This window comes from Aulostomus chinensis, chromosome 19 (assembly GCF_037954235.1).
Source record: "Aulostomus chinensis isolate RoL2024-O1b breed Wild chromosome 19, RoL_Achi_v1.0, whole genome shotgun sequence".
Lineage (NCBI taxonomy): Eukaryota > Metazoa > Chordata > Actinopteri > Syngnathiformes > Aulostomidae > Aulostomus > Aulostomus chinensis.
Window position 1 is genome coordinate 13,711,928 of NC_141338.1, and position 27,363 is coordinate 13,739,290.

The 27,363-nt window shown below is 42.9% G+C and overlaps 1 protein-coding gene across 1 annotated transcript; it reads right to left on the reverse strand.

Annotated features, from left to right (window-relative positions):
• Window positions 1–19: 19 nt before the first annotated feature.
• On the reverse strand, window positions 20–27,363 carry ulk1b (unc-51 like autophagy activating kinase 1). Its single transcript, XM_086187032.1, has 27 exons — window positions 26,679–27,363; window positions 25,541–25,633; window positions 25,208–25,249; window positions 21,465–21,497; window positions 20,716–20,752; window positions 19,067–19,240; window positions 15,880–15,953; window positions 15,529–15,630; window positions 13,257–13,315; window positions 12,859–12,941; window positions 11,515–11,568; window positions 10,824–10,915; window positions 10,557–10,722; window positions 10,319–10,373; window positions 10,130–10,216; window positions 9,539–9,682; window positions 9,276–9,424; window positions 8,029–8,288; window positions 7,674–7,870; window positions 7,164–7,285; window positions 6,921–7,043; window positions 6,403–6,587; window positions 5,999–6,183; window positions 5,199–5,317; window positions 4,907–5,064; window positions 4,297–4,432; window positions 20–4,187 (listed from the first exon to the last, which is right to left on the reverse strand). Exons 1-27 carry the CDS (start codon window positions 26,766–26,768, stop codon window positions 4,132–4,134), a joined length of 3,075 nt encoding a protein of 1,024 aa, XP_086043158.1. The 5' UTR covers window positions 26,769–27,363; the 3' UTR covers window positions 20–4,131.

Here is a 27,363-nt window from a genome sequence, read left to right on the forward strand (position 1 = left end):
CATGGTAGCACACAGCAAATGACATTTCCTTCCACTTTATTCATGTTACAACTCTGCAACAGTATAGGTTACATTACACGCAGGGACACAGAGACAGTGTGTCTGTCAGAGATGACAACATTAAGATGCCTTTGAAACAGAGACGATATGGAAGATCAGCTCAAGGCCTGTTCTTTGGAAATGTAGAAGTGTTATGGTACTCTTCTTTCCATGCCTGCAGATTCATAAATATGACAACAACAATAACTTAATTTACAATATTTACATAAAAATGAAAACATTCAGGTATGTTCTTAACCAACATACAAAAAGAAAAGTCTGAATCGATGGCAGATCTATAGTGGGAGTGCACACGGCACGAGTTGAACTTTCGTGATGGTTCAGATCTTCATACGCGACCTTGAACAGCAGCTGATATTTTGCTCAAGGACACTTCAGCAGACTGGGACTAGCCTCCCATCTTCCCCCACCAATGTGCTGAACATCACATTCATCTCCTGCACTAATTATATCTAAGAACTTTTTGACTCCTTGTCAAAATGCTAACAGCTAGATTAGCCAATAGCAATGATTGTGGGGGACTATCAAAAGTGACACATGCATCAGTTTGATAAAGTTAAGAGGTTCGTTATTTTTTGCTACCTGCATCTCTTTTTTTCAGACATTGCCACAATGTAACTGAGTGAACAGCATGTAGAAGAGCCAGCGTCTGTGGATGAGTTCGGAATGTACACAACCATGCTCCAATGCTCATGGTGGAGAAACATCTCATTTATGTTTCCCGACTAATTAAAAGGCCTCAAAGCAAATTCACAACATACTGTGTGTTTATTGTAGAGAAATCTGGACTGAAAAAAACCTTTCTGTCCTAACGATGCTACAATACCAGCTTTTCATTCTCTGCGTGAACTATCTTCTTCTAAACTATTCACGTTTAATAAGAGTAGCGTAAGGAATGAGCGCTGAAAAAATGGAAATAAGTTAGCATCGCTGAATGGTTCCCTGCTCACACAGTCAATGGGTTTTTGCTTTAATTCCTGAAATAAGGTCTGTAGTTCACACCAGCTTAAGATATTTTTATTGCGTTGTTTTCTACACCGTAAAATATGTCAGTAATTCCAACACTTTAAGGCCTTAAAAACGCCATTTTCTATGAAGTGTTTAAATATGACTAAAGAGGTTGGTGCGCACATTAAAGTGATTCAGTAGCAGTAAAGCAGAAGGGGGACAGTTTGCTTTTTGTATTTTGCTCAAATTGAAGCATTTTTTTGGTCACTGAGCATACAGCCGGATAAAGAAGTTGTGGATTATTCCAGATGACCCCCCCCCAGAGTGTATGAAGAGATATGTTTGGACAGTTTTGCTGTTGTTTGTAATTGCTGGCTATGGGAAGTCAAATACACACGGCTGCTCCGTCTGCATTCTGGAGTCAAAACGAACTGACAGATCAGTGAAAATATGTCTTTTTTGAGATCAAAAGAACTATTTGTGAGTACTTGTGAGGCAAAATAAACTTTTTGGGGTTTCATAGCATAACATTTGCTTGGTAATTTTAGTGATTGCATTTACATTGAAGATTATCTTACTGAACAAAGATCCGCTATTTGGCAATAATCCAAAATCCTTTGTAAAAATCCCATTGACTTTTGGTGGAGGGAACTCATGGTGATGCTAAAAAAAACAGATCATCCCTGCAGCACTCTCCAACTTGAAAAAAACAAAAACAAAGAGAGGAAATCAAACCTAAGCAAAAAGAATTTAGATCTGGGCCTGCAATGCCACTTTTAGTGGAAGTTTTAGCTTTCAATATAAAAGCCGGATAATAACGTGAGTCAAAATCAAGGAATTCATGTCTTGTTAGTGAGTAAAGTCATTAGTCCTGAACTGAACAAATCCTGCTGTCCTTTAATACCTCTTCACACACACCTCTTCACACACACTTATAAGCACCGAAAGAAAGGAACCAGAAGCGGACCCGGTCCAATGGCCCAGACCGTAGGGGATTCTCTTTGGGATTTGGGTCAATGTCAACAATACACAAATATTTAAGACAAATTACACATTTTCCACGAGCACTCCAAATCAACACGCCACTTTTCAAACTCAGACATCCACTGACTAGTCTGAAATAAAACAATGCTCATCTCTTCTCTTCTTTTTTTTTTTCCTCAAAAAAATCTTTCTAAGGTTTCACAGCATCAACATTCTCACATGTAACACACGTCAGCTTTTTGACAGTAACTATGATAAAACTGCACTCGATGTATGACGAAATATAAGTGAGGAAAATCAGTCAAGGTATCTAAAAAGAAAACTTGACAGGGTTAGCATGTTCCACTCGAGCTCTTTCTATACAGTACGTAAACAGTGCAAAAACATTCAGGCATCAGCCCCTCGGTTAGCCCAGTTATCAAACATTAGTTTACGCGGATTCTCTTCTGTCTACATTCAAGTTTGATTCAACTTGCAAAACTCCAGTACGGTTAATTGAGTAAATATGAAAGTAAAAGGTGGAATCTAGTGAAGAGAACAACTGCAGCATCTATATGTGCGGAAACCTGAAGAATACATCGCAGATTACTCAGGTGTCTGTACAGTGGCATGCAAACTTTTGAGGAAATTTATCTGTCAATCCCTCCCAGAGTGAGACAACAGGTTATATATCTTTCTCTCCTCCGTGTGTGCAATACGGTGCTGAGACCCGTGCTTGTTAGACTAGCACAATGAGTGGTGGTGGATGGGAAGTGTCATCAAATCGTCGAAGGTCATCAAATAGACGTTTGACGCTCCTCATCCTCTCTAATAAAGCCAGTCATCATCAGTAGCAGCGGTAACTCTTTCCTCATCCACAAACGTTTTGTTTGCCGAGATTAAGGCGGGGCTTTTGAGGCACTGCATGAAATCAATGCACCGAGCCTTTCAGTCAGGAAAGTAGTTCCAGCTATGTATGTGATTCTAAAATTACCATGACTTGCAATTTAAAAAGCGTTATTTCACAATGTATGTTTTACAGGGAAACGCTGGAGAAAAGTGAATTTAATGACTTTTAATGGAAGCATGCCAACTCCTCCCATCCACCCCCATTCATTGTGCTAAGGCAACTAGCAGTCAGCTCATCTTTACGGGTCTCAGCTCCCTAATGTAGGGGAGTGAAGGGTCTCTATCTGCTTTATCTGGATCTGATGGTAGGTTAATAAGCTTATTTCCCCCAAAGTTTGCATTTTCTTTAAAATGATTGTAACCAGAAATGCAAGCAGTCTCTTCCATAAAAAGTTGTGTTTCTCACAAGGGTTTTGTAGACCAATTTTTGCCTGTCACCATTGAGACAACAAAATCTGTTGCATTCATCTATCAAATGAGGGTCTTTGATATTAAGCAAGTATAGAATCAGTAAAGTGTCAAACCAAACTAGAATGGCTACCTACAGTTAATCAAAGTAACACAAACACAAAACTATTTTTTTTTTTGTCATTTTGGTAACAGTTTTTTCACAATTAGAGGTGCTTCCAGTCACCAACTATAGCTTTCCTTAAGCAAGCAAGCAAGCGAGTAACAATATGATTGAAAAGAGGAGAAATAAACCCAGGAGAGCAGACACACTTGATGACAATGATACCTGGCTGTTCCCCGTCTTCTTCAGCATATACCTGCACTGTATGCGGGTGCACAGCAGACATTTTCCCTCTGGCTCCGGCATTCGGTGAAAGGTGATGATTGCAAATTCATAGCACGTGTGCTTGTCCATCTTAAAACGCTATCTGTGTACATAATTACTGTGAGTGGATATGTGACTACTTGGCAACAACTGCTCCTGTATGTGTTACGCCTCATGAGGGGCATCTTCACCTCGGCAAAAAAAAAAAAATCAGTGCCAAGAGCAAAGTTCTCTCACGTAGGCGATACTTTTTTCACAACACTAGTGCTTCATGTCCATCCCCGGTCCACGAGTAGATTCGGGGAAGTTACTGCCACTGTGCGGAACTCAAGATGAACGGTAAGACACTCTGTGAGCACAAATCCTAGGGGTATAGTGGAAATCAAAGCTTTGTGATTTTCCCATTATGAAGTGAAAACCACGACTTTGTTCATCAGTAAGGTGCAGATGCACAAACCAGACGCAGCGGTGGTGTCTCAAACACAGAGCCCTGACTGCAAGGCTGTGAGGCGGCGTTCGATACACTCCTTACCTGCCGTCGGAAATGAAAAGAAAAGGAGGAATGAAGAGTGAGTGTAACCAGTCAGCCTGTTGAATTGAGGTGTCCCTCACTGTGAGACAACTTGCACAAGCAGACTTACATTTGCTAACACTGAGAATGTCATCCTGTTCAGTCAGCAGCAGAGACAATCCCTCCATCAGCAGGAGGGCTTTATGATAGCGCTGGATTGATGCTTCCCCCTGGTGGAACATCTCATCCAGCGCAGCAGCCTGAACCTGAAAGGGCGACATCAACATTATGCAGTCAGGCTATGTGATGCACCTTGATACAAACAGAAATAAATACAAGCTTTCCTGTGCAGCACTCTTATCTGTAGAGAACAGGAATGTAGCTTAATAACAAATGATAAGATTAAAGAGGTGCTATAAGTCAGGATTTTAACCCAAATTTAGAAAGCTAACCCTGTCCATTCTGTCTATTAATACAACTTTATACTGAAAGAAGAAATAAGGACTGACTGTAGGACCTAGTTTGCTTTCAGTCCAAGAACAGTAATGTTCATTGAGGCTATATTATATAGTAAAAAAAATATAAAATAAAAAAAAACAAATACAGACGAAACAGAAACTGACGTTACAGAAGACGAATGAATGAATTTGACGGTTGACCAACTCCAACACATTAACACCTTTAACAGCTTCACTGTGGTCCAGCAGGTCAATATGTGTTGGACTGTGCCTCTGTCTTACCATCTGCACTGTGTGGCTGAACAGCAGCCGCTCAGCTGTGATAGAAGTGATTTGGTCCATTAGACGGTGCTTCCTGGAAAAGAAGTGCTCCAGACGGGTGCTGAGCGAGCGACAGGACGCCACACTCGACTTGTACAAGTCATTCAGCCTCCTCACAACTGTGCACACAAAAAAGGATGGAAAAATTATGTTTGACATGCTACTAAGACTCCTCCTGGGGATTCACTCTCAGGGCAGAGTTCCTCAGTATGACTCCTATACAGTCTGGACAAAGATACAAGGTCATTCCTACCTTGTTTGACTGTAGCTGATGGGTAGAGTTTGCCCTGCTTAACTCGCTCCATTGCTGTGTGGATGGCAGTTGACAAGAGCTCTGCAGTCTTCAGGTAGAGTACCAGCTGTTCTGCATGACTGCAGAGGAGACAATAACACACACACACACACACACACACACACACACACACACACACTGTCAGATACGAATGGACAGATGAAACGTGGAAAGGGAACATTCAATAGGCTTCCGTCACATGGCTGTAACCGTGCTTGTGTATCAAATTTGGACACACAACACAATTACGCACTACAACAGTCACAATGTATGCATTACTTTTTGGTGGCTGATTAAAAACCCAGAAGGCCCATTTGTCCAATTTTTATTTTCTATCACAATGAGACATTTTCTCCTGTTTGGCCTGTGGAACAAAATAAGCCCATGAAAATGTCCTGATCTCCACAAGTATTGGACAGGAAACAAGTTGTCATTGACATACAGTATTTGGCGTAGAAGGGGACTAAATTATTGACATTACTGCACACAGGTTAAAATCTTGTGTACTTTCCAGCAGCATTATTGTGCATTTATTTCAGCCAAACTCCTGATTGGAGTCTACACATCTGCTAAAAGCTAGATGAAAGTCTGACATGAAAGACTTCTTCACAAATGTGCATTATTCCAATATGAAACATCACTTTCATTTCCAATGTTGAATTTGAAGTAAAGAGATGGACTTTAAAATCATCTTCTCTCCAAAAAAGATCAACAGCATTATCGCCATCAACAAGTCACAGGCATGGCTGATGCGGCCTTACCTCCACTCCCGACTAAGTGAGCTTATCTGATCTGCTACCAGGCTCTGCTGCTGCGGGAGGGAGGGGTGAGGCGCGTCGTTCTGCTCTCCAATCAATGCCACCCCACGGGCTCCAGCGACCTCCATCAGACAGCGAGCAAAATTCAATGTGAAACGCAGGCTTTGCACAGTGTCTGTATGCTCCTGCTGCACTCCCAGAGACAGGAAAGGACAGAGAGAGAAGAAGGGTGAGGTGAATCTTAGACTGAAGACACCAGAAAGAGATCAACAGGAGTCAGGCCATTCAGTCTTTTTCAATATTTATCCTCAGATTCCACAGTAGATCCGACACAGTCTACATTCACTAAAAAGAGTGATAAGCATGGAGCAGAATACACAGAAACAACAAACCGAGTCCTTCCTCACCTCCATCAGGGTCTCCTCAGGCAGCTCAGGAGCTTCGAAGGTTACAGGACCGCCCATGTTGGCTGTGATTGGATCAAAAAAACTATAGCGGGGGCTAGAGGGAGCCTCAAAGCCATCCAGATAGGTGCCTGTCTGGGGGTACCGGCTGGTGAAGGAGCCTGCAGGGCTGCCTGAAGTGAGCGAGCCTGCAGGAGTCATACAAAATACTCTTTCACCAAAATAAAGTAACATCAATATCAATATCCCAACTTTTCCAAGGCATCGTCCTGCAAAGATGTGTTAATGATCCATATCTGTCAGCTGACATATTTACTTTATTTTCACACATTTCCACCTTTCCACCCGTGAAATTCAAACACTAACTCCGTGGAAAATGAAAATAGCAACACAGTGCTTTTTGCTGTGTGCTTGGAGACGCTGCTGCTGCAGGAGTGAAATTCTGTTTCAAACACAAGGAAGAAAAAGTAGTAAATGCAGCACAGACGAGTCGTGTGTATCTTAGCATGTGCATGTGGTACCTGAGTATTTCCTTTGTCTCGAAGTGTGAGGTGGGGTGCTGCCACTGGGAGGAGAACCAATGGTGAAAACCACCTGTGCTGGGCTGCTGGAGCAAGGTGCAGGCCCTCCCCCACTAGGGGGCACTAGAGAACAGAGAGTAGCAGGGGCAGGGACTTATTAAGACTGGAGATGTGACTGATTCTGATGGTATTCTTTTATCTGACAATAGATGTGAACTCATCATCGTGCACGTAACTGACAACCTGTTATATCAATGGCTTTCTCAGATGTCAGGTTCTCCGTGCTTCCTCGGTCACCCATGGGTGCACCTGGTCCGAATGCTGCCATCAGCAGCACATCAGACAGAAGGCCGGCGCTCTGAGACCTGAGAGCAGCAGGGAACATGGAAGGAAAAGGGAGGTTTGTGTCTAGGAACCTCACTGATTAAACATTTCATATTGAATTAACTGACCACACCATAAAAGTGCAGCATTCTTGAACAAAATGACACTCGGTCCATTTGCCTGTGCTCTGTGTGTGTAGCTACAGGTCAAATTAGGCATCCTAAGGTCGCCAGCTTTGATTTCTCCTGATTTACAACCATTCATCATGGTGGTGCACCTCAGTAATTTGTCTCATTCTACAAGAACCACACAGACTCCAAAACTAAATTTTGAACTCATTTTTTTAGAACAGACATTTCTATGTTATCCTCTCCTCCACCAAGCAGGAAACAGCAAGAACAAAAACACAACTGCCATTCAAACACTTACCTTCCGAATCCCCTGGCATCGTCATTCCGTCTGTGGATGCAGTGTGTAGGCTGGCAGGGTGCGTGTTGTCCTAGGTCTCTGGGCTCTGCTGGGGCAGTCCTGCTGCATGGGGAGCCAATGACCAAGCCCTGCTGTGCCAGGAAGTTCACCAGGTTTGGAGAGCTGGGGGGCTTGGGGAATTCAAATGGAGGGATTGTCTGAGGCCACAGGGAAACATACAAGACATTTGCTTAAAGTGCTTTTCTTGTTCTGTGCATCTCAAGAGAATCGAAACAATTTTGCTCACAAACACAAATACATACACACACACACACACACACACACACACACACACACACACACACACTTGACTCACCCTGGAGGGGGAGCCCAGGATAGTGGGGAGGGGGCTACGCTGCATCAGCTCACTGAGCCTGGGAGACGAGTGTAGAGGGCGGACTGTCATCAGGCCTGCCGACGGTGCCACCACCGGGTCTGAGTGCTGCTTTCGGATCTTTTGCCTCCCACCACCAGTGGTACACTCCAGCAGGCAGGGGGCGCTGTGGAGCCGAGTACCCAGTCCTGTTGCCTGTAAGTGTTGTTGCGAAGTTGGCTTGGGTTCAGCCTGCTGAGGAGCTGCAAAGGAAAGTGGGACAGATCAGTTCATGGTTCTAGACAGAAGGTGGTACAGTAAAGAGAATTCCCAAACGGGACAACAAAACAACCCGTCTAGCAAGCCATCACAGAGGTGGACAGCTCACACACACACACACACACACACACACACACACACACACACACACACACACACACACACACACACACACACACACACACACACACACATCCTCCCCCACTTACTGGTGAGCACGTCCACAATGAACTGGCCTGCATCACAGAGGAAACAAGAGCAACTGGTGGTGTGAGTGATTGTTTGAGTGTGGAGGAGGTTGGTTCATTTCATCAACCAATAACTTTCACCTCCAGAATGACTAATGAGAGGCAACCCTCAACTGTATTGTTCTGTTTACTTGGCAGAGCAACAATTAATTTTCACCTGGGTTTCTCACAATAACAAGTTTAGTTGGATAGGAAATTATTATCATTTCAAGAGCATTTTTATGACACTGAGAAAAGATATGTAAGCATAATAATTCGAACTATACCCTCTCAAAGAACAATTCATGTTAAATTCTTTATACACACACACACACACACACACACACACACACACACACACACACACACACACACACACACACACACACACAAACACTGACCTAAATAGTTGAACAGTTGAACAGTAATGTCACCGTGACACTTTACCACAGTAACACAAACAAAACATAACTGGTTAGCTCCAAATTGGTCAATGAACATGATTCACTGTTTAAACGTTCATTACCTCTGCCAAGAAGGTCATGTGACCACAGATGGCGTGTCTGGTTGTTGGTCAGTTTGTTATAGGGATGGAAAACACTGTGCAATGCAGATACACACACACAAACACACACTTTGTATGATGCTATGTTCACATTGTGTCTCCAAGTAGCATCCTGGGTGGAGGAATGTGCCTCCTAGTTTAATAACTAGCTTGGGGACACGTGTGTCACGGTTATTTACCTTGAGGAGAGAGCTGGAACGGTCTGGCACCACCCAGGGAGAGTCTGCGCGTAGTGGCCACAGTTCCCTGCCCAAAGGGTGGAGAAGGCCCAGTCCGAGCCAATCCAGATGAGCTCCCACTGCTGCACCGATGCACTGGTGTCAACACCCTGATAGCATGAATTTACTGAGTTAAGGCTTTCAGTTGAAGCCTAAATGTTAATGAATAATTTACACTCGCAAAGGGGAGTTTGTGCTGTATGAGTCTGTCTATGGATACACACCGAGGTGAGCCGTCCTGTTTGGTAGAGTGGAGGTTCTGCTCCATGCGCTGGTAGTTCTGGACCTGAGTCGGGACTGGGATAGGCAATGACTGACCATGGATTCCATAGTTACCACCATAATTACTTCCCAAGACCTCACAGGGCCTGTCAACAACAGCAGAAGATTAGAGCCCGAGAAACGTGTTAAATGAGAGAGTGCTTGCAGTTCTACCAACAACTTTAACACCCTCAACATGAAAGTGTTTCAAATATCTTGGAGATGACACTGTATGTGCTACTAAGTGTGTATAAGTTCAACATTTATAAAACATAACATGTTTGATCAGATTAAAAAAGTAAATCTACTACATTATTTGCAAAATGATGATCAAAATAACATGATTCATACATCAGATTTTGCAATTTATATTCTGATGTAATTTTGTGTCTTAACTCAGACTGATTTATTCAACTCTAAAACAGGAATTTTTACTAGAGAGAGAACTGAATATATTTCAGCAGCAAATTCCCTCTTCGGCCGTGAAGTAGTTCCATTTCTTATCTAGGGTCCTGCCCTCAGAGCCACAGTCACCTTCCTCTGTGTGCTGTTACCTGACGGGACTTGGAGATCCGCTGTAGGAAGGTGAGTGTGGCGGTGTTTTGGCTTGGACACACAAACCAGCAGAAGCAAGAAGAGAGCTGATGGAGGTAAATGAGGGAGAGACGAGATCAGGAAATCATCTTAAAAAAGGAAATATCAAATTCTCAGTTGTTATCAAAAAGCAATCCTCTCCATCATACCCGCTGTTCATGAGACTGTCCTGCAGCACTTTACTCTCACACGTCAGCTCACCCGCTGGAAAACCAGGATAATCAAATGTATAACAAACTCAAAGGCACTTCCAAAACATCCTTTCATATTACAAATAAATGATATTCACAGAGGATGAGTGACTGAAAAACACGACGGGGAATTTACAGAGTACAGCTCCAGCTAATGATGCCGCATCGATCCAGTGAAGCAATAATCTCCTCTTACTGGTAAAGTGAGCAGGCACTATGACAAAGTCATCCGTGTCACAGGAGGAAGAGTTCTTGCTGCTGCCACCTCCTCCCGAGGAGTCCTTGAGGAGAAAACCAGTGGCCTCCTGGGTGGGTGACGCCAGAGCTTTGGCACGCAAATGTTGAACCTCAGCAAGAGACTGCTGCAGTGACAAACAGACAGAAAAGACAGAATGCCGATGGTTCAGCGGGCTTCCTTGACTAGAAGCACAACTGTGTTTTTGTGGGAACACGGAAGACGAACCGGTGGTGAGGCGAGGTGAGAGGTGGAAGAGCTGCTACAAGAGCTGGCTGACGCAGAACTTGGGAAGCAGGTCATGGTCACAGTAGGAGTCGCTGTAAGACAATAAGTCAGCAGTTAGAGCAGAGCTTGCAGCTGTGAATTAACCTGGGTATCAACCTTGCTGACTATCATATAGAACAGTGCAGTGAGAGCAGAAGAAGATGAGGTCTAGACAAGACAGCCTTTTTAGAGAGTTTGTCCTGTATTTAAGAAATTCTGTAACTAACACCAATTCCTTAAATGTATATAACTGACAGGGCAGCATGGCTCTACAACTCTACAATTTCATTTAGCAGATGCTTTTGTCCAAAGCGACGTACAACACAAGCAAGAATTCAACTCAGAGGTAGAGTGGCGGTCTAGCACCCAAAAGGTCCCTGGTTCGATCCTCACTTCCCCGGTGACCATGTCCAAGTGTCCTTAAGCAAGATAGTGAACCCCTAATTGCTCCTGAAGGCCCTGTGATGGACTGGTGACTCATCCAGGGTGAACCCCGCCTCTCACCCAATGTCAGTTGGGATAGGCTCCACCCCCCAACCCCAACCCTTAATAGATAAGCAGTATAGAAAATGGATGAATGTATGGATATATAATTGACAATTATTCAAACAGCCTATCAAGTTCTATTACAACCTCTAATGCATGTACTTACTCTTTTTCATGGATGAGCTTGCTGCTTCCAAGAAAGGATGACAAAAAAATTCATCTACCAAACACAGTAAATGGGATTAGAGTGAGACAGATGCAGCACAGTCACTGGCTTTTTATCAACAGAAACTAATTCATAGGAAGAACAGATACATCTAGGTTACATAGAAGGACTGTTGCATACAAAATATTGATATCAATATTGGATTTTTTGGCGATACTGTACAACTGATTTTGCCAATGGCTGATAATAAATCACACAAAAGCATTCACATCTGAATCTCTTGAGTTCACAAGAATGTTTTCCCCTCCCGTATAAATTCTCTGTGACGTCAAAATGCAAATATTCAGAAAGAGTCAGCCATACACGCTTAGCTTGAAGTCAGTGGCAACCCTCCCTAGCAACCACAAACAGCAAAACTGTCCTCAATTTTCTGTCTACAAACTCCTAAGTGTATTATCCAGTATAATCCATCTTTATGCTGCACGGTGGTGCATTGGTCAGAACTGTCGCCTCACAGCAAGAAGGTTCTGAGTTCAAGTCCTGGCTCCATCACAGGATCTTTCTGTGTGAGTCTCCATGTTCTCCCTGTTCCTGTGTGGGTTCTCTCTGGTACTCCAGCTTCCTCCCACAGTCCAAAGACATCAAGAGGGGACGAGGCTGATTGATACTCTAAATTGATAGTAGGTGAATGGTTGTCTGTCTCTATGCGTTGGCCCTGTGATGGACTGGTGACCTGTCCAGGGGGAACCCTGCCTCTAGCCTGAAGGCTGCTGGGATAGGCTCCACCCCCCGGCGACCCTTAACAGGATAAGTGGTAGAAAGTGGTAATTGGAATGGATGGATGGGGTCCGTCTTTATCTGAGCTGTATGCTTAGGAATGCACAAACACTTTGATTTGACCCAACAACCAACAAATTAGAACACTTTAGGAGTGGCACTACCACGGACAAGGACACACGGGTTGGTTCAATTAAATTACACCAGCTAGTCACGGACGGTGGATGAAGACATCGATCACACAGGACAATGCACCTGAGAGTTTGTTAACAGATGGTTTTTTTTCTGCAGTTTTGCTGTTGTTTTGTTGCTGGAGCTGTTGTTAGATGTCGGTTGCCATTACCTCGTAGCTAGGTATGTGTGGCTGGCTCTTCCTCCACTCTGGAGTCACAAAAAAGTGATGAAGGAGTAAAATATGTCTTACTGAACTCAAAACACTTATTTGTGAGTACTTGAATGACAAAAACAAATTTGGGGTGAAGTACGGCTTTAAGCAAAACCAATATCTGCCGACGTAGGTCTGCCTCAACTGTGAATGCATCGAGAGTTTTAAGTGTTTTCTCTCACCAAAGTCCATTCGGTCCTTGTGGTTGCGCTGCAGCAGCCCAAGCAGAAGGTGCCTCAAATGGCTTGAAGTCTCTCTGGGGATGCTGCAAAGAAAGACAATCAGTCTGTGTTGCTTTTCCAGAACTTACAAGGCTTACAATGTCAAGTACTTCCACAGAAGTCAGAATGAAACAGTTTAAGGACTTCTCTCTTCCTGAGCTTACTGGAGCATGATCTGTGGACATATGTCTGTGTCCCCTTGTCATTCTGTACAGGAGATATGTTGAGCTGTGGTTTCATATTGCTAATATGCAACATCTACTGTTTAGAATGATGTTTTTTTTTCTCCATCTTTCCACTTAGCATTTGTATAATGCATAAAAATATTAGCATGCTGTCATCTCACTGTGGGTTCTTACTTGGGGCTGAGGTTCTTGTTCTTTTCATAGAAGAGCCGAAGGTCCTGGGGACTGCTGGCCTACAGACAACAAAAGGTCAGACCGTTGAGAAACTGTCTAGAAGTGCTGGCAAGCAGTGTTTTTCAGCCTTGCTTGAACCCTGCCAGTCACTTGTGTAACACCTTTCAACATCAGGGTGTTGATGTTGTGTTTCATCCCTCAGAAATGCAGATTTACCAGTTAATAGTGTCTAGCTGGGTTTCATCTTTCAGTGTTTCACATGTTGAAGGAACATAAAGCAAAATTATTACATGTAACCAAGCAATGTCTGAATATTTTCACAACGGAATGTGAAGCTGTTATTGTACAACACGTGTGGATGTGATTATTTCACATTCTTCATTTGATTTGATCATACACGACCTGTTAAATAACAATGTGACAGAAGAGCTTTTCAAAGACTATTTTTAAAAAGCTTTTTTCCCGACAGAGACAGCAATGAATGAGAAAAGTAAGAATGGGAACGACAAGATGGAGGAGAGGGAGAAGAGCCTTTCTGTAGCTGGCAGAGAAAAAATGGCTGAACTGTACTGGCAAAGCTGGACTGTTTTCCTGCTCCCCGCTGGTGTGGCCTGCTGCTGTGAGACACAGTGCAGTACTGTTGTATTACAGTATTATGAAAGTTCAGTTTTTGAGCACGTGACCTTTAAATTCAGGCTGCTAGTCACATATTAGAATAAAATACATACGGATAGTTTTTTTGTGTCATTTTGTAGGCAGCGGAAACAGGTTGTGCTACAACTTGACCATTTCATCATCTTCTTGATCAATATTGCTGCTCAGCCCACGTGTCATTTCCACTTCCTGCAGAACGAACCGACGTAGGATTCATTGAGAGTTGCGTCTCTGTCCCTGTGGTGATATTTTGTTTTCATCAACTCCTGAGGAAATATGAGGCCCCGCTAAATGCTTCATTATTTTAACCAGTTAATCAATATGATTGAGCAAGCGAAACTGTTCAGATATTTTGATATTCTGATTGATAGCGAACTTTCTTTCAAACCTCATGTTGAATCACTAACAAAGACACTAAAACTCGGATTTGTGTTTTTGGAACAAGCTCTGTTTTTGATGTGAACCTCGGAAGATACAGGTGGCTTGTATGTTTTTACCTCTGGCAGTGACCTGCTCTAAATGACTGCAGCCACCAGGTGTCCACGTATGTTGAATACTGTCTATTGCAGAGCACCTATTATTCTGACTGTCTATAAAGTACTTGCTACACCAAGGCTACGTGCACCTCACAGTCTCTGTGGAGCTATATGTGCTTCCTTCATATGGTGCAACACCAACGGCTAAAGCCTCATCTGACCTGTGTCTGTTTTCAGTACCTGAGGTCTGCACTGGAATCTCTGATTACAAATGGAAACACAGTAAACTGGGAGGTGTCTTTGTTTAATATCTCTGCTTTTTTAACATTTCATTTCTGGATGTTCATGATACTTATTCTGTTTGTTTGTTTGTTTGTTTTTTGTTGTTGTTTTTTTATGTTGTGTAACCTAAGGTTTGTTGTAACGCTGCCCTCTTGGCCTGGTCACGCTTGCAAAAGTACATGTCTGATCTGAATGTGTTACTATCCATCCAGGCTGGAGCCTATCCCAGCTGACATTGGGTGAGAGGCAGGGTTCACCCTGGATGGGTCACCAGTCCATCGCAGGGCCATCAGGGGCAATTAGGGGTTCAGTGTCTTGCTCAAGGACACTTGGACATCGTCACCGGGGTAAGTGAGGATCAAACCAGCGACCCTTTGGTTGCCAGACGGCCACTCTACCTCAGAGCCATGCTGCCCCTAATGTATTACTAAAAACTTTAAATAAATAAAGGGAAAAATTCAGGTTTTTAATCAGGTTTTTTGGGGTCTGAAAACAGCTGACTGACAGCAAAAATGCAAATATGCTGACTGACCCAAAATAGTTAAGTTGCGGGCCAGACAATAAATAATGACCAATGATAGTCAGTTTGAAATGTTGAATGTGTTTGTGAAAATAATGATTTCAAATAAGTTGTGATGTAAAAAGCAGATTCACTTTAAAAGTTTGTGGTTTGTTTTAAATATCTGCACACATATCCCTTTGACAACAAATTGGTAATGGAGGGGAGTGGAGTGGGGATGGTGGACTAACACTGGTTTGACTGTTCCTAAATGACGGTGGAGAAAACTACACGCGAGGCCGGTCACATTGCAAGGAGCTGCATGCTCAACGATATTTTCCGGGATCAGAAATGTATTTACCTGAAAAGGAGCCTTCCCAGTCAGACACTGATACACTATGGTTCCTATACTCCACAAGTCTGCCTTGGCATCATAGTTTTGGGACATGATCACCTCAGGAGCCTTGTGAGGGAAAAAAAAAAGATCATTTCAGTCAACACTGTTAATGAGCTGATTAAGCAGCTGCCATCATTCATACTGCGTGTTCAGCCAAAACTGTACAATCTAAGCACCACAAGTCCTGCTGTGTGGTGATGACTAAAGCAACTGAGCCAACTCAGGTGGACTGAAGCAGATGATTAAAAATGTTTCCAAAATGCCACGCAGGCAATTTCTTCCCTTTATGTCTACATAAGTGCACATAATGCTTACCATGTACATAGGGGACCCACAAAGTGTCGCTGCCATCATGTTGTTCTGAAGATACCTGGCAAAGCCAAAGTCCGCTGTGGAGAGAGAAATCGAGGGAGGGGCAGTCAAATCATGGGAATAAAGAACAAGAAAAAGCAAGAGTAAGTTCACATTTGGTGCCAATCCAGTTGCATCTGTATACAGAAAATCAAAAACAGAAATCAATAGGAACAAAATACTAATTATACAAAGACCCATAATCCTCTGAAAAGTTCATTTCTACAAGCACATTTTTTCTATTTCATTTGTAAACCTATTACTTATACACACCACACACACACAAATCCTTGTAAATATCAAGTTCTCCATGAAGTAGAGCACATGCAGCAGACAATCACAAGAGTGAGAGTCTCCACCTGCGCTAGTAGATCTTACACACTAAGCTTAGTTTAGCGTGTTAGCGTGCTAACACCTGGTTAAACACAATGTACAGCTGCAGCCTGATGGAAATGTCAATGGTTAATATGTCATTGGCCAACTGGCATCATGAGCATCTGTTCCCAACTTGATGGGAATCAATCTTGTAGTTTCACTCTGGTGTTAACCTTGTAGCACCAGACAACAGGATCGGCAACGTCAGCAGGATACATTCTCCGAGAACAATGAACAGCTACACAAAGAGTGATTACAGAACATTCTGTTTGACTCACAAAATGTATCTCTGATCGATCATATTGTTAATCTCATTTTAAAACAGCAATTTAGCATGTAGCTTCGAAGGCATCAGCAAGAATTGCAATCACAAATATGCCTGGGAGTGTGTGTACGCGCAGCTGTGTGGATACAACATTTGAACAGTGTACGCATAGATTTGTGTGTGTAGCTGTGGAGGTTCTCCCAGAGTCATGAGGATTATATCATTGTGCTGTGACTGGGACTGGTACAAGCCTAAGACTTCCTTCCCACGAGTTAATCAATTCTCTCCAGGGAAAATAGAATAAACAGGCTTAAGAATTAGCGGAGTTCCCAAACAGCTTCACAACAACAACATTCACTGTCACTTGGTCACAAAACTTGGTCATATGCTAATTAGCTGTTCCACGAACACCATCTCTTTAGACAATTGAGTCAGATAAAAAAAAATTAAGCAGAAACAGATGCCACATGTGCCTCTCATTTTTGCTTAAAAGTCAGAGCAAGACAGCTAAAGCTAAACAAGCTCATGTGTGTGAATACACCCTTCGAATGTGTCAAATTAGAAGAATCATTGTTTGGTTGCAATAAAGTCTGTGAGGAGCTTGAATGTGCTGCAGGGTTTGACATATGGTGCTTTTTTTTACTCAAACATACAGAGACCAACTTTATCCGTCATGTAAACTCATTTGGCTTTTAAGGGCTGGTCACCTGGATGAAGTGAAATACTGACTGTGTAATACTACTTCTGTATTTCCTTACGTGAAAATATCAAATACCTCAAGGCTCTGTTCTTGGCCTCTGCTTTTTCCTCTTTATAGTTCAACTTCAGGCCAAATTCTATTCAATCAATACTACACAGCTGTATTTGCTTGTAAAGGTCAAACCCAAATTAGTGCATTAGAAGCCTGCATGACTGCTGCGAAACACAGGATGTCACACGATTTTAGGTTCTCATCCCAGATCAAACTGATCCAGATTATTAGCTGGACAGACACCAGTTTGATCAAGCAACAGTACCTCTCAGCAACTATAGTTTCTCATCGTTTGACAGGCAAGAATCTTAATGCTAGGCTTGATCTTTCCTCTTCTTCTTTTGATCAACACATCAAAGAAACAACCTAAGACCGCCATTTTTCCACAACGCAGCTAAAATTCTGTCTTTTCTGTCCACAGCTGATAGAGAGACAGCTGAAATAAAAGCAAATGCAGAAATCAGCGTTCTCCTCCGCTTTCAACGTTGGTATTTGAGCTGTTGAAGACAGCTTCTACCCCACTTCAAAAAGCAAGCAAACACAATTGTGAAGATTGACGAATGTCTACTCTCTTTTTTGTATTGTTTTTTTGGACCAGCATGAGAAAGGACGCAAGTTGGACAATGTGTTCAAATGTTAATACTATCAATTACTACTAATCTTAATACTATTCTTAATACTACAAAGGTGTACGTGTAATAGATAAAATCTGAATGAGACGCATCTTAATGAACAGTGTAAAAGGAGAAATGATGAGGTCTTTTAATCAGGATTATATTGCAGTTAGTTTGCTAATTATTTCACTCCCTTGTATCTGTAAGTTTCAGTGGGTCACCCTCAATTAATTTACTCAGTTTTAGGGATAATATTATTTAATTGATAATCAAGTCCACATCTGTGCTGCAGACAAACGCCCAGTACAGGAGTTGAGCTTGACAATGACAGAGACACTCCAGGCTTCATTCAGAGAGCCTGTAAGAGCAAAAAGCAGGAAGTGAATCCTGCAAAAATCGATGCAGCACTTATCATATGGATACATCCTGATACGATGGGAAGATGTTTCACTTCTTCAGAAAAATATTGTTGCTGTTACTCTGCCATGCCCCCCCCCCGCACCCTTCACCCTCTCTATCGCTCTCAATCTCCCCCCAAGATGACGCCTGGTTCCACGCTTAATCTAAACCAGCAACTTCCTGCCTTCCCCCATCTCTTCTCCCCTTTATTTCTTCAAAGTTGTTGACAGATGGAGAAAGAACAAACTTTACTCCAACAAACTTTATTCATTAGAAGACAGGAAATGTTGCTACGGCTGAGAAAAAAAAGCTACAAATTGCCAGGGTCAATTTGGGAGATGGGCAACAACACCTGAGGCTTCAAACATGAAAGATAAAATCAAAGTAAAGCTCCACATCACACTTCCTCTGCTCGGTCAAAATCTATCACCAAAACCCAACACTCGTATACCAGTTCCAGATCAGGTTTATTTTGGTCGAGTCTTTTTTGGGGGAGGGGAGCTGCTGTTAATTTGAGTGACACTACAGCTTAAAATGCTGCTAATTACAGAGCCAAAACATTTAGAAGTTGTGGCATTTATTCACCGACAAATACCCCGAACTTGTCATATGCTGCCATGCGAAATTAACAACTATAGTGCTACTACTAATTTCACACAAAGTCCACAGTCCATGTACGGCATGTACAAATGCAAACATCCAATCCCACGTGTGTGCTCCAAACACACGTTACACAATCAAACCTACCAATTTTGATGCAGGTGTTGTTGGAGTGGGACTTGCGTCCAGGGGGGTAGGACAGCAGAATATTCTGGGGCTTTAGGTCCCTGTGGATTATGCCTTTGGCTTGTAAGATCCTCATGGCCCCTGCAATCTGCTGCAGGAACACACGAATGGTGTCCTCACTCAGCGTGCCTTTCGCTGCAAAGAAACAACACATACATGAGAGCGAATAAATAAATGTTCTTTTACAAGGAGGGAAGTACGATTCTCATATCCACAGTGCATGTGAGAATAAGAACTGATGTTGATGCTGCTCACGTGTACAAGTCAAAAACACCAGCAGGACGTCTCTCACTTCATCTCCTCAGCCCTCAAACCTTCTCCTTCCCCTCAAGTTGGTCCCATATGACGACTCCCTAGTCTCTATCATGTCTCTCTGCCTCCCAACAGATTTTTAAAGCCTGTCCCAAGTTTTGTCAGGGAAAAAAAACTTTATTTTATTGGCCACAATGGATAGTGGCCAAACAAAAAAACAAAAAAACCTATCACCACACAAACAATTACTGGAATGGCATGTCTATTTATACTCTGGTATCTTGCAGACAAGGTTAGCATCTCCAGTCATAATTTGTCAACAAACAGCTAACGGCTGATGTCTGACTTCAGGGTCCTGTGATTAAAGACGAGCAGTAAACCTGGAGAGAACTGCAGACTTTATTTTTTGAAGATGTAATTCTCCTTGAATGTATGCCAGTTGTGGACTTAATAGCACATCTGCAAAAGGTATGTAGTCATGTGATGTCCACCGGAGAATCCGGCCTCTAGGACTTGAGATTATACAATTTTGGAGAAAATGTCTAGGACTCCAGGTAGATTTGCGAAATTCCAGAGTTGGCTTTATGGCTTAAGGCATTTATATTTAGCTTAAATATGTATCTTTATGTTTAAAAGCAACATTTATATCTTAAACTAACATCATCATGCTCTCTAGCCTATAGAGCTACTTTCAGGTACTAGAGGCTGATTTGGAGTTCTCAGTACACATAATCATAGTAATCATGATAGAAGAGGGTGATTGTGAACCAGTGAAGGAGTGAGAAAGACATGAACAAGACCCTGTGTGTGACACAGCTTTGAGCAGCCTCATTTTAACACACGCACAACTGCTGTGGGTCCAGATCAACCATGACGGTAATCAGTGCAATAATAAGCATGATGTGATGCCACAGTAGACCTAAATGTGTTTTGACCCCACAGTTAAACATCCTTCTGTCCCCCTATGTCCCAGTTTTGTTGTCAGAATCAGTTGATTTGCATCCTACCGTTTTACAATGGTGTGGCACTCTTTAAATTAGCAGATTAAAATGAGTCAGCGTTCTGTATTTTACCACCTGGTGCTACCAGAAACTGCTTCTTCTCAGCAAATCTACTAAATTCTTATTCAAATGGATTCCTCCAGCAGATGGAGAATAATAATTTAAATGCCCCATGTTCTTCCTCTTTGCTGGGAAACATTAGCAAACTTGGCATTTATACAAGGAGGCATTCATGCGTATTTTTCATAGAGAAAGGACAAAAGCCTTCTTGTTCTCAAGCAACAAAAATGACTTTTTCACTATTATTGATTTTCCTACTCAGAAGCACCTGGGGCTTTTACAAAATGAAATACTCACAGTGCAAATAGTCAGCTAGATCGCCACCATTGCAGTACTGGGAGGAGAGAAGAGGGGGGAGGGGCAGAGAGATGAAAAGGAATAATGTTAGGAAACGCAGGTAACACCAAGGTGAATGTGTGTCTGACATCATCAGGTTGAGACGAGAAAACAACAATAAAAAAAAAAAAAGATCAGAGCAGTGACTTGCTGAAGTCTGATGAGATTTAAGATTTATGGCCTCCCTCCCATTCCCAACATTAATATGAATGAAGCTGTGAGAGGACGGAGTGTGTGTGACAGGTGAGATAGTGGAAGCCTGCCTCGGCAGTCATTTCCTTTACTCAAACACGCACATGAGACACTATTACACAGAGACAAGTCAGAGAGCTGCATCTATCCTCCCTTCCAAGCTAAATTAGAAACATTTACTTTAAATGTAAACAACCACAGGAATTCGCATCTGTGCCATCGGGAAATGACAAATATCTATGAAACATGGTTTTGAGCATTTTAAGCGACTACACTAAATTGTGTTTGAGTGGAGTCCATGAGAACAAGAATTAGACAGTATACTGCCCTCCGTGCAATACTCTGTGTTGTTCTATCTGCAAAAATCTAGCAGCATTTGGATGCTGACTGGCGGTCATTCGTGCCCCCCGACGCCTGAGGACACAGCTAATTTTAGCTCTGGCCCTTTCACAGCTGCCTGCAAATGCTGAGACAATAAAGCACTGAGTAAACAAAAGCAAACCTGGCAGCAAGCTTACCTCCATTACCAGGTACACTGAGCTAGCAGTTTCCTAAAAAGAGAGATAAGAGTGAAAAAACAGGTCAGTGACAGACAAAGAGAGGAACAGGTGGTTCGTGTGCTCGCCATCACGTGTAAGTGAAGTAAAAGAGTCATAAACAACATCCAAGGTACCTAAGAACACTGAGGCCTGTATCATAAAGCTCACATGCCCAGGATGTCTTATTTGTTGATTTTTGAGTTCGCTGCCAGGATATATCAAACAGCTGCAGCACCACAAACATCAATTTATTCAGCAAATCCACGATCCCATAACTGGATTGCTACAACACTCAGATAAAAGAGCTGTAAGGTGGCTGCAGCTATGATGATGCTGTCAGCCTATTAGCTGTGCCGAGCCAGACGTCCCTCCATTGTGCTGGTTCAATCCTGTATCATTCTGCTTTAGTTGAAAAATGTTCTGGCTTGCTTGTATTTCAGTAAGTAAATCACAACTGTCAAGGGGGGCGTTAAACCCAGGCAGCAGTGACAGTTGGGGGAACCCATGTTGTGTTCAGGAAACCAGCTCATGTCTTTATATTTGTTGTATATCTTCAAACTCAGAAGCCATCAGCTGTGTCTGCCTCAGGGAACAAGGGCCTTTCTAGGGTTGCGGTGTAGTCAGCAGATGTCCGATCCAAGGCTTCCTTGTTCTGTCCACTGCTCGGTCCAGATAGCAACTTGAGACGTTTGCATGGAGTTGAAATAAGACAGGATTGTTTCAAAAGTAGCCAGTTTACATGAAAATCGCAACTGCTTTGTTAGATCGTCAGACTACAGACTTTCCTGGTCCTGCGTTTCATCTCTTTTGTGTACCACACAGTTTACCTGGATGTAACCGTGGCCCACTCAAACGGGATTAGGCAAACCCCTTAGCTACTGCTTGGGTTTTACAAATAGTAAATCAATCATATTGAATATCAAAACGACTCGGGAAATGATATACAATTGTAAGGTATTTGCACTTTATGTGAGCATTGAATTTTCCTGCACCAATAATTTGAGGAAAATATAGAAAATTAGTCGGACTCAAATATAAACAACTTCTACCGTCATTTTTTTCAGCAGCAACCCTGACGTCTATCCTCTCTCACAAATCTTGGGACAAAAACCTAGCATGAGCCTACATGAAAAGCTTTTATCATGATCTCGTCGGATCTGCTGGCCGGAACCAGGACATTTTCCGTGCCTGAATTAGATTCTCTGACGTTAAAGAGCCTGAGAATCTAACGGCATTGAATTAGCACATGATAGACAGGGATGACACAACAAAAGATCTATGCTGGTGGTCAAAATGAATACAACATGATACTAGAACTCAATTACTGAACCCAGCCCACACAAAAAAAACTGTTGAGTGTACTTTTTTCTACCAACTACTTCTTTGTGGTTTGATTGCCACCGGTTAATATGACACACGCACCCTGGGTTTCTATTTCAAAGAAAATGTGTCTCCATTTCATCGTACACAATCATCGCTCTGATCACTCTGCTGGAATTAACTCTTTTTGCTACAGTACAGCAACCTAAAACACTTTTCAAACTAAATCAAATCACGCTGAGTAAAAAAATAAAATGAAATGAGGAAAATCAGATGTCGAATACAAAGTAAGTTAAACCACGTTGAGTGTTCTGCCTGACCTATATAGATAGCACGCTGCCGGATCCCCCACTGAGACCAGCCCCACTGTCTGCTGTGCAACAACAAACCTGTAATCTTAGAGCCCAGCTCAGACGATCCTCCCTGCACATAGAGAGGTGACACTGTGAGTCAGATAAGACTGCCGAGTGTTTTGGTCGTGTGCATTGGCAGAAACATGATAACCGGTTGCTTTTTCTTCAAGCAACCGTTGTCTCAGTCAACAGTAAATCATCCAGCTGATGGCGCCGGTGAGAGTGTCTAACAGCGCTGCACCTGCCACCGGTGGCCACCACTTTTCTGTAACCTTCTTTTTTTGAATCAAAACAGTTAATGTTGGAGAAGAAACGGGAAACCAAAATCACTTCAACAAATCTCCAGCTCTTCACAATCCACCTTCATGTGAACGTCTGATACAAGACCAAACACTGTTAGTGCTGTGAGACTTGACACATCCTGGGTACGCCCTCTATCCCTGCAGATGGCACTAGCACCAACTGTGTCGAAGCTAGCGCTGCTAACACTGATGCTGGTTCTGTGAGAAGTGGGACTGAAAGCCTCGGAGCAGATGGTTTCAAAAGCTGGGGGGTCTGTCTTCAGCAGTTATACTGCACCCACTGGTCACTTCTGCTGCTGGTTTTCATGCATTTATCCATATTTCACCGAGTTAAGCAACATTTTGGGTTCTTATTTGTTTTCCACCTACTAGGGAGTGGACACAGGCCTACTGGGTTTGCATCCCCAGAGCTGCTTCCTGGTGGGATTAGTTGAGTGGAGTGAGATGAATCTGAGTCAGGGCCAGCAAGAGGAAGAGAAAGAGCAGGTTTTTGCATAATGCCGCTAGGAAAAACATAAAAATATTTTTGCCTCTGCGTACCTCTGAGGATACACAGACCCATTTGGGAATCATGGATCTGCAGAAATACAAGGTTCAAATGGATGTAACAATGAAACAGCTCGGGATGAAACCAAGACCAGAGAGAGAGACACACGACCAGCATGCAACAGAACAGTGTGTCAACACCGTCACATTTTCATTATACAAATTAATTTATTCTTGAACAAGTGCAACTAGTTCTCCAGAACAGAACATCCTGTCTCTGGAAATGATGTTCTGCCAATATACAATATTAAATCTTGTCAGATATAAGTTTTCAGTTCGCCGTACGTTTCACCCAGATGGCAGTGTGTTCGTCAGCAAACAGACAAAAGACACACCTGGTGAATTCAGATGTGTAATTTAGTGTGGGGGTGGGAGGGCCGTGCTGTCTTAATCTCTTAACTACCTGGCAGCTGCTGCCACACTGAGTGTCAGACTGGTGTGTAGCAACTTCTCTCTGACAGCAGATTTATACGCCTCTAATGAAATGTATATTTACATCAGAACATCTGTATCTATTTGCAGTTCACACGGTAGCAGCGCTCAACGTCTGCTCGACAACGGTAGCAGAAGCAGAAATACGGATTGGGCCTCATTCATGAGAAGGTTCTTTGTTTTGCACACTTAGGGCTTTTTAAGCCCTCAATGTAGTCTTGCAGACAGGAAGCAAACCTCATAGAAATGTCAAACACCCAAAGCTTGCAAAGACTTTCATGTTACAGTACAACAAGAGCTGCAAAATCGATGTTGCCAACACCCACCAGGCTTTCCTTCCTGTCTGTAAGTCTAAACTGAGGGCTAAAAAGGTCCTACTGGAACATTTTATGCGTGACACTTTCCACAAAGTGTTACTCAAACACACCAGTAACAGACCATGTAAACAGACGCAAACACAGCTTCAACGGAACACAAAAGCCCTCATGGGAAACTATAAAAGGATTTGCTCTACATGTAAGAGAAACTCCATCATGGCTAACAACAGCAATATTGACAACAGTGTTTAGAAACACTAATGTTGCAAAAGCTCCTTTATCAAGTAGGGAGCACAAACACTGCGTGAGACAGAAGTGGGTCATGTAGAATACACACATCAACCGGCCCATCTGCTCCGCTTGGTGAGGGATGAGAAAACTGGGACAATAAGAGGTGAGCTAATGGTGTAAACAGCAGCCTTGAATTTGGAGTGCAACATTATTGTACATACCTGAAAGTCCAGTAACGCAACAATATTTTCATGCTTCAGTTCCTGCAAAAAAAGACCCAAAAAAGTGTCACTTTGTTTGTTTTATTACCCCATTTTCACAGCTAGCTCTCCGGGCTCATGGATTACTCTGAAATCCTCAGCAGCCGGGATACTTTTATTTGCTTCAAAACATTCTGAGGTGTAACATTGCTCATGTGGGCAGAAAATGCTGCTTTTTGTCTGAGTAACAGTTCTCGTTTCATGTGTCATCCTTAAAATGACGTTTTCTGAACTTAGCGTAGCCGAATGACTGAACCCCCACCGAGGAGAAGTTCCTGAGGGGTTCTGACTCACCTTGAGGATTTTGATCTCCTTCCCCAACAGAGTCTGGGATTTGGCCAGGTTCTTCTTGTTGATGCATTTTACTGCCACCTCCCAGTCATGTTTCTGGACAGGAACATTTCAAGGGAACCATACTTAGGAGGGTGAAACAAAGGCTACCTCTGTATGACACAAGGAGTCCCCGTGGCGTTTAAAGAGCTACTGTTGTTATGTTCGCCCAGTCTCTGCAAAATCTTTTCTTAACTGGTGATTTTATCAAGTTTGCCACATATTTACATCCGCGCGTGTGTTTATTAACTATTGGTGCCATTAAAAGTCACTGCTGAGGCTGCTGTCGGCCAGGAGCTCTGGTTACCTCTGGATCTTTTCTCCAAGTTTCATTGTTTTCATTACGATTATAAGAATATTTCAATTTCCATCAGCATCCCTCTTCTCCCAACCAACCAACCCAATCAATCCATGGGTCTTTGGTTACATTACCAAGTACAAAAGTAATAAGGGATGCAAGCAAATATCAGCACGCCATTGGTATCAGCAGATATTAGTCATATTTTAAATATATAAATATCCATCTGGAGTTGACACAAAGCCACAACCCATTGGCTTGATCGACTGTAAATGGGTATAATTGTGTTACTGTGGACTATAATTCCGACATTGTGTGTGATCAACACACGTCTACATGTCTTTTTGATCAACATCTGGAGCAGATGTTACATGAGGGAAGCAGTGTGCAGTCAAACAGCCGTTAAGATGAACTGTCCGGTTGCTCACACCAACTACCAAACATGCTCGGACATGTTCATCAATAGCCTACTTACAGAAACAAATACATGATAAGATTTGCCAAAAAAATAAATAAAACAGATATAAATATTCGAATGCTCAAGATAAAAAGATGCTAACTGGACACAGCTGCTGCGGGTATTTGGGTAGTATTACAGTGTTTTATCTGACGAGAGGCTGTTATTTTAGGAAACATCCTGTTGGAGCTCCGAGGCCTCTTAAGGCCGTACAGTCACAACAAACACAGCGGACGGTTAATACCAGACAATGCACGCCTGACATGTTCAAATTAGCTTCTAAAACAAGTCACAAAGTAACAACATGGCGTACATGTTGTTGTATAAAAATTAAAAACAGCTCTCACCTCTCGATGTCTGCCTTTGAAGACCACAGCAAATGCGCCATGTCCTATCAGGTCCTTGCGGCTGAACTCAAATTTCCCCACCGTCTCCATGTTGCAGCTAAGCCGGGTTCGGTACTACTTAGACCCGGACAAAGAGACAGGGGGTCTCAGGTCTCCCTTCTTGTTAACAAGTGCTCCTTTCTCCTCTGTCAAATAGGGGCAGCAGCTGCAGGGATGTTCGCCCCCTCTTCCTCTCTCCATGAGCTGCCTTCCTGACAACAAGCTGTCCTCCTCTCTCATGTTAGCTCTCGCAAGTTGCGGAGTTTCACTCCTGACGGCGCTCTGCGGCAATTTCCATCGTTAGCGGTTCACGCAAACTTGTCTAACTTGTCAAAAAAGCACTTGCGCGAGCCGTGTTGTTATTGCAGCTGTCCCCGTCCTCCTCCTCCTCCTCTTCTTCCCCCTCTTGGGTGACGCTCCACCTTAAAAAGCTCCTCGCTGCTGCGTTTTGTTTATATACACAGGAGCCTCGCTTCTGTCGTCTGACGCGTCCGCACAGCGAGTAAAAAAGCGATATCCCGGAGCTTCAATCACCTTTACACGGTCGAACGGCGAGCAGACACCGAGGATATCCCCTCTAATCTCCGGCCGTTACAGGCTGGCTCGCTGGAAGTCGCAGCAGCTGCATCGATGGTCCCAACAAAGC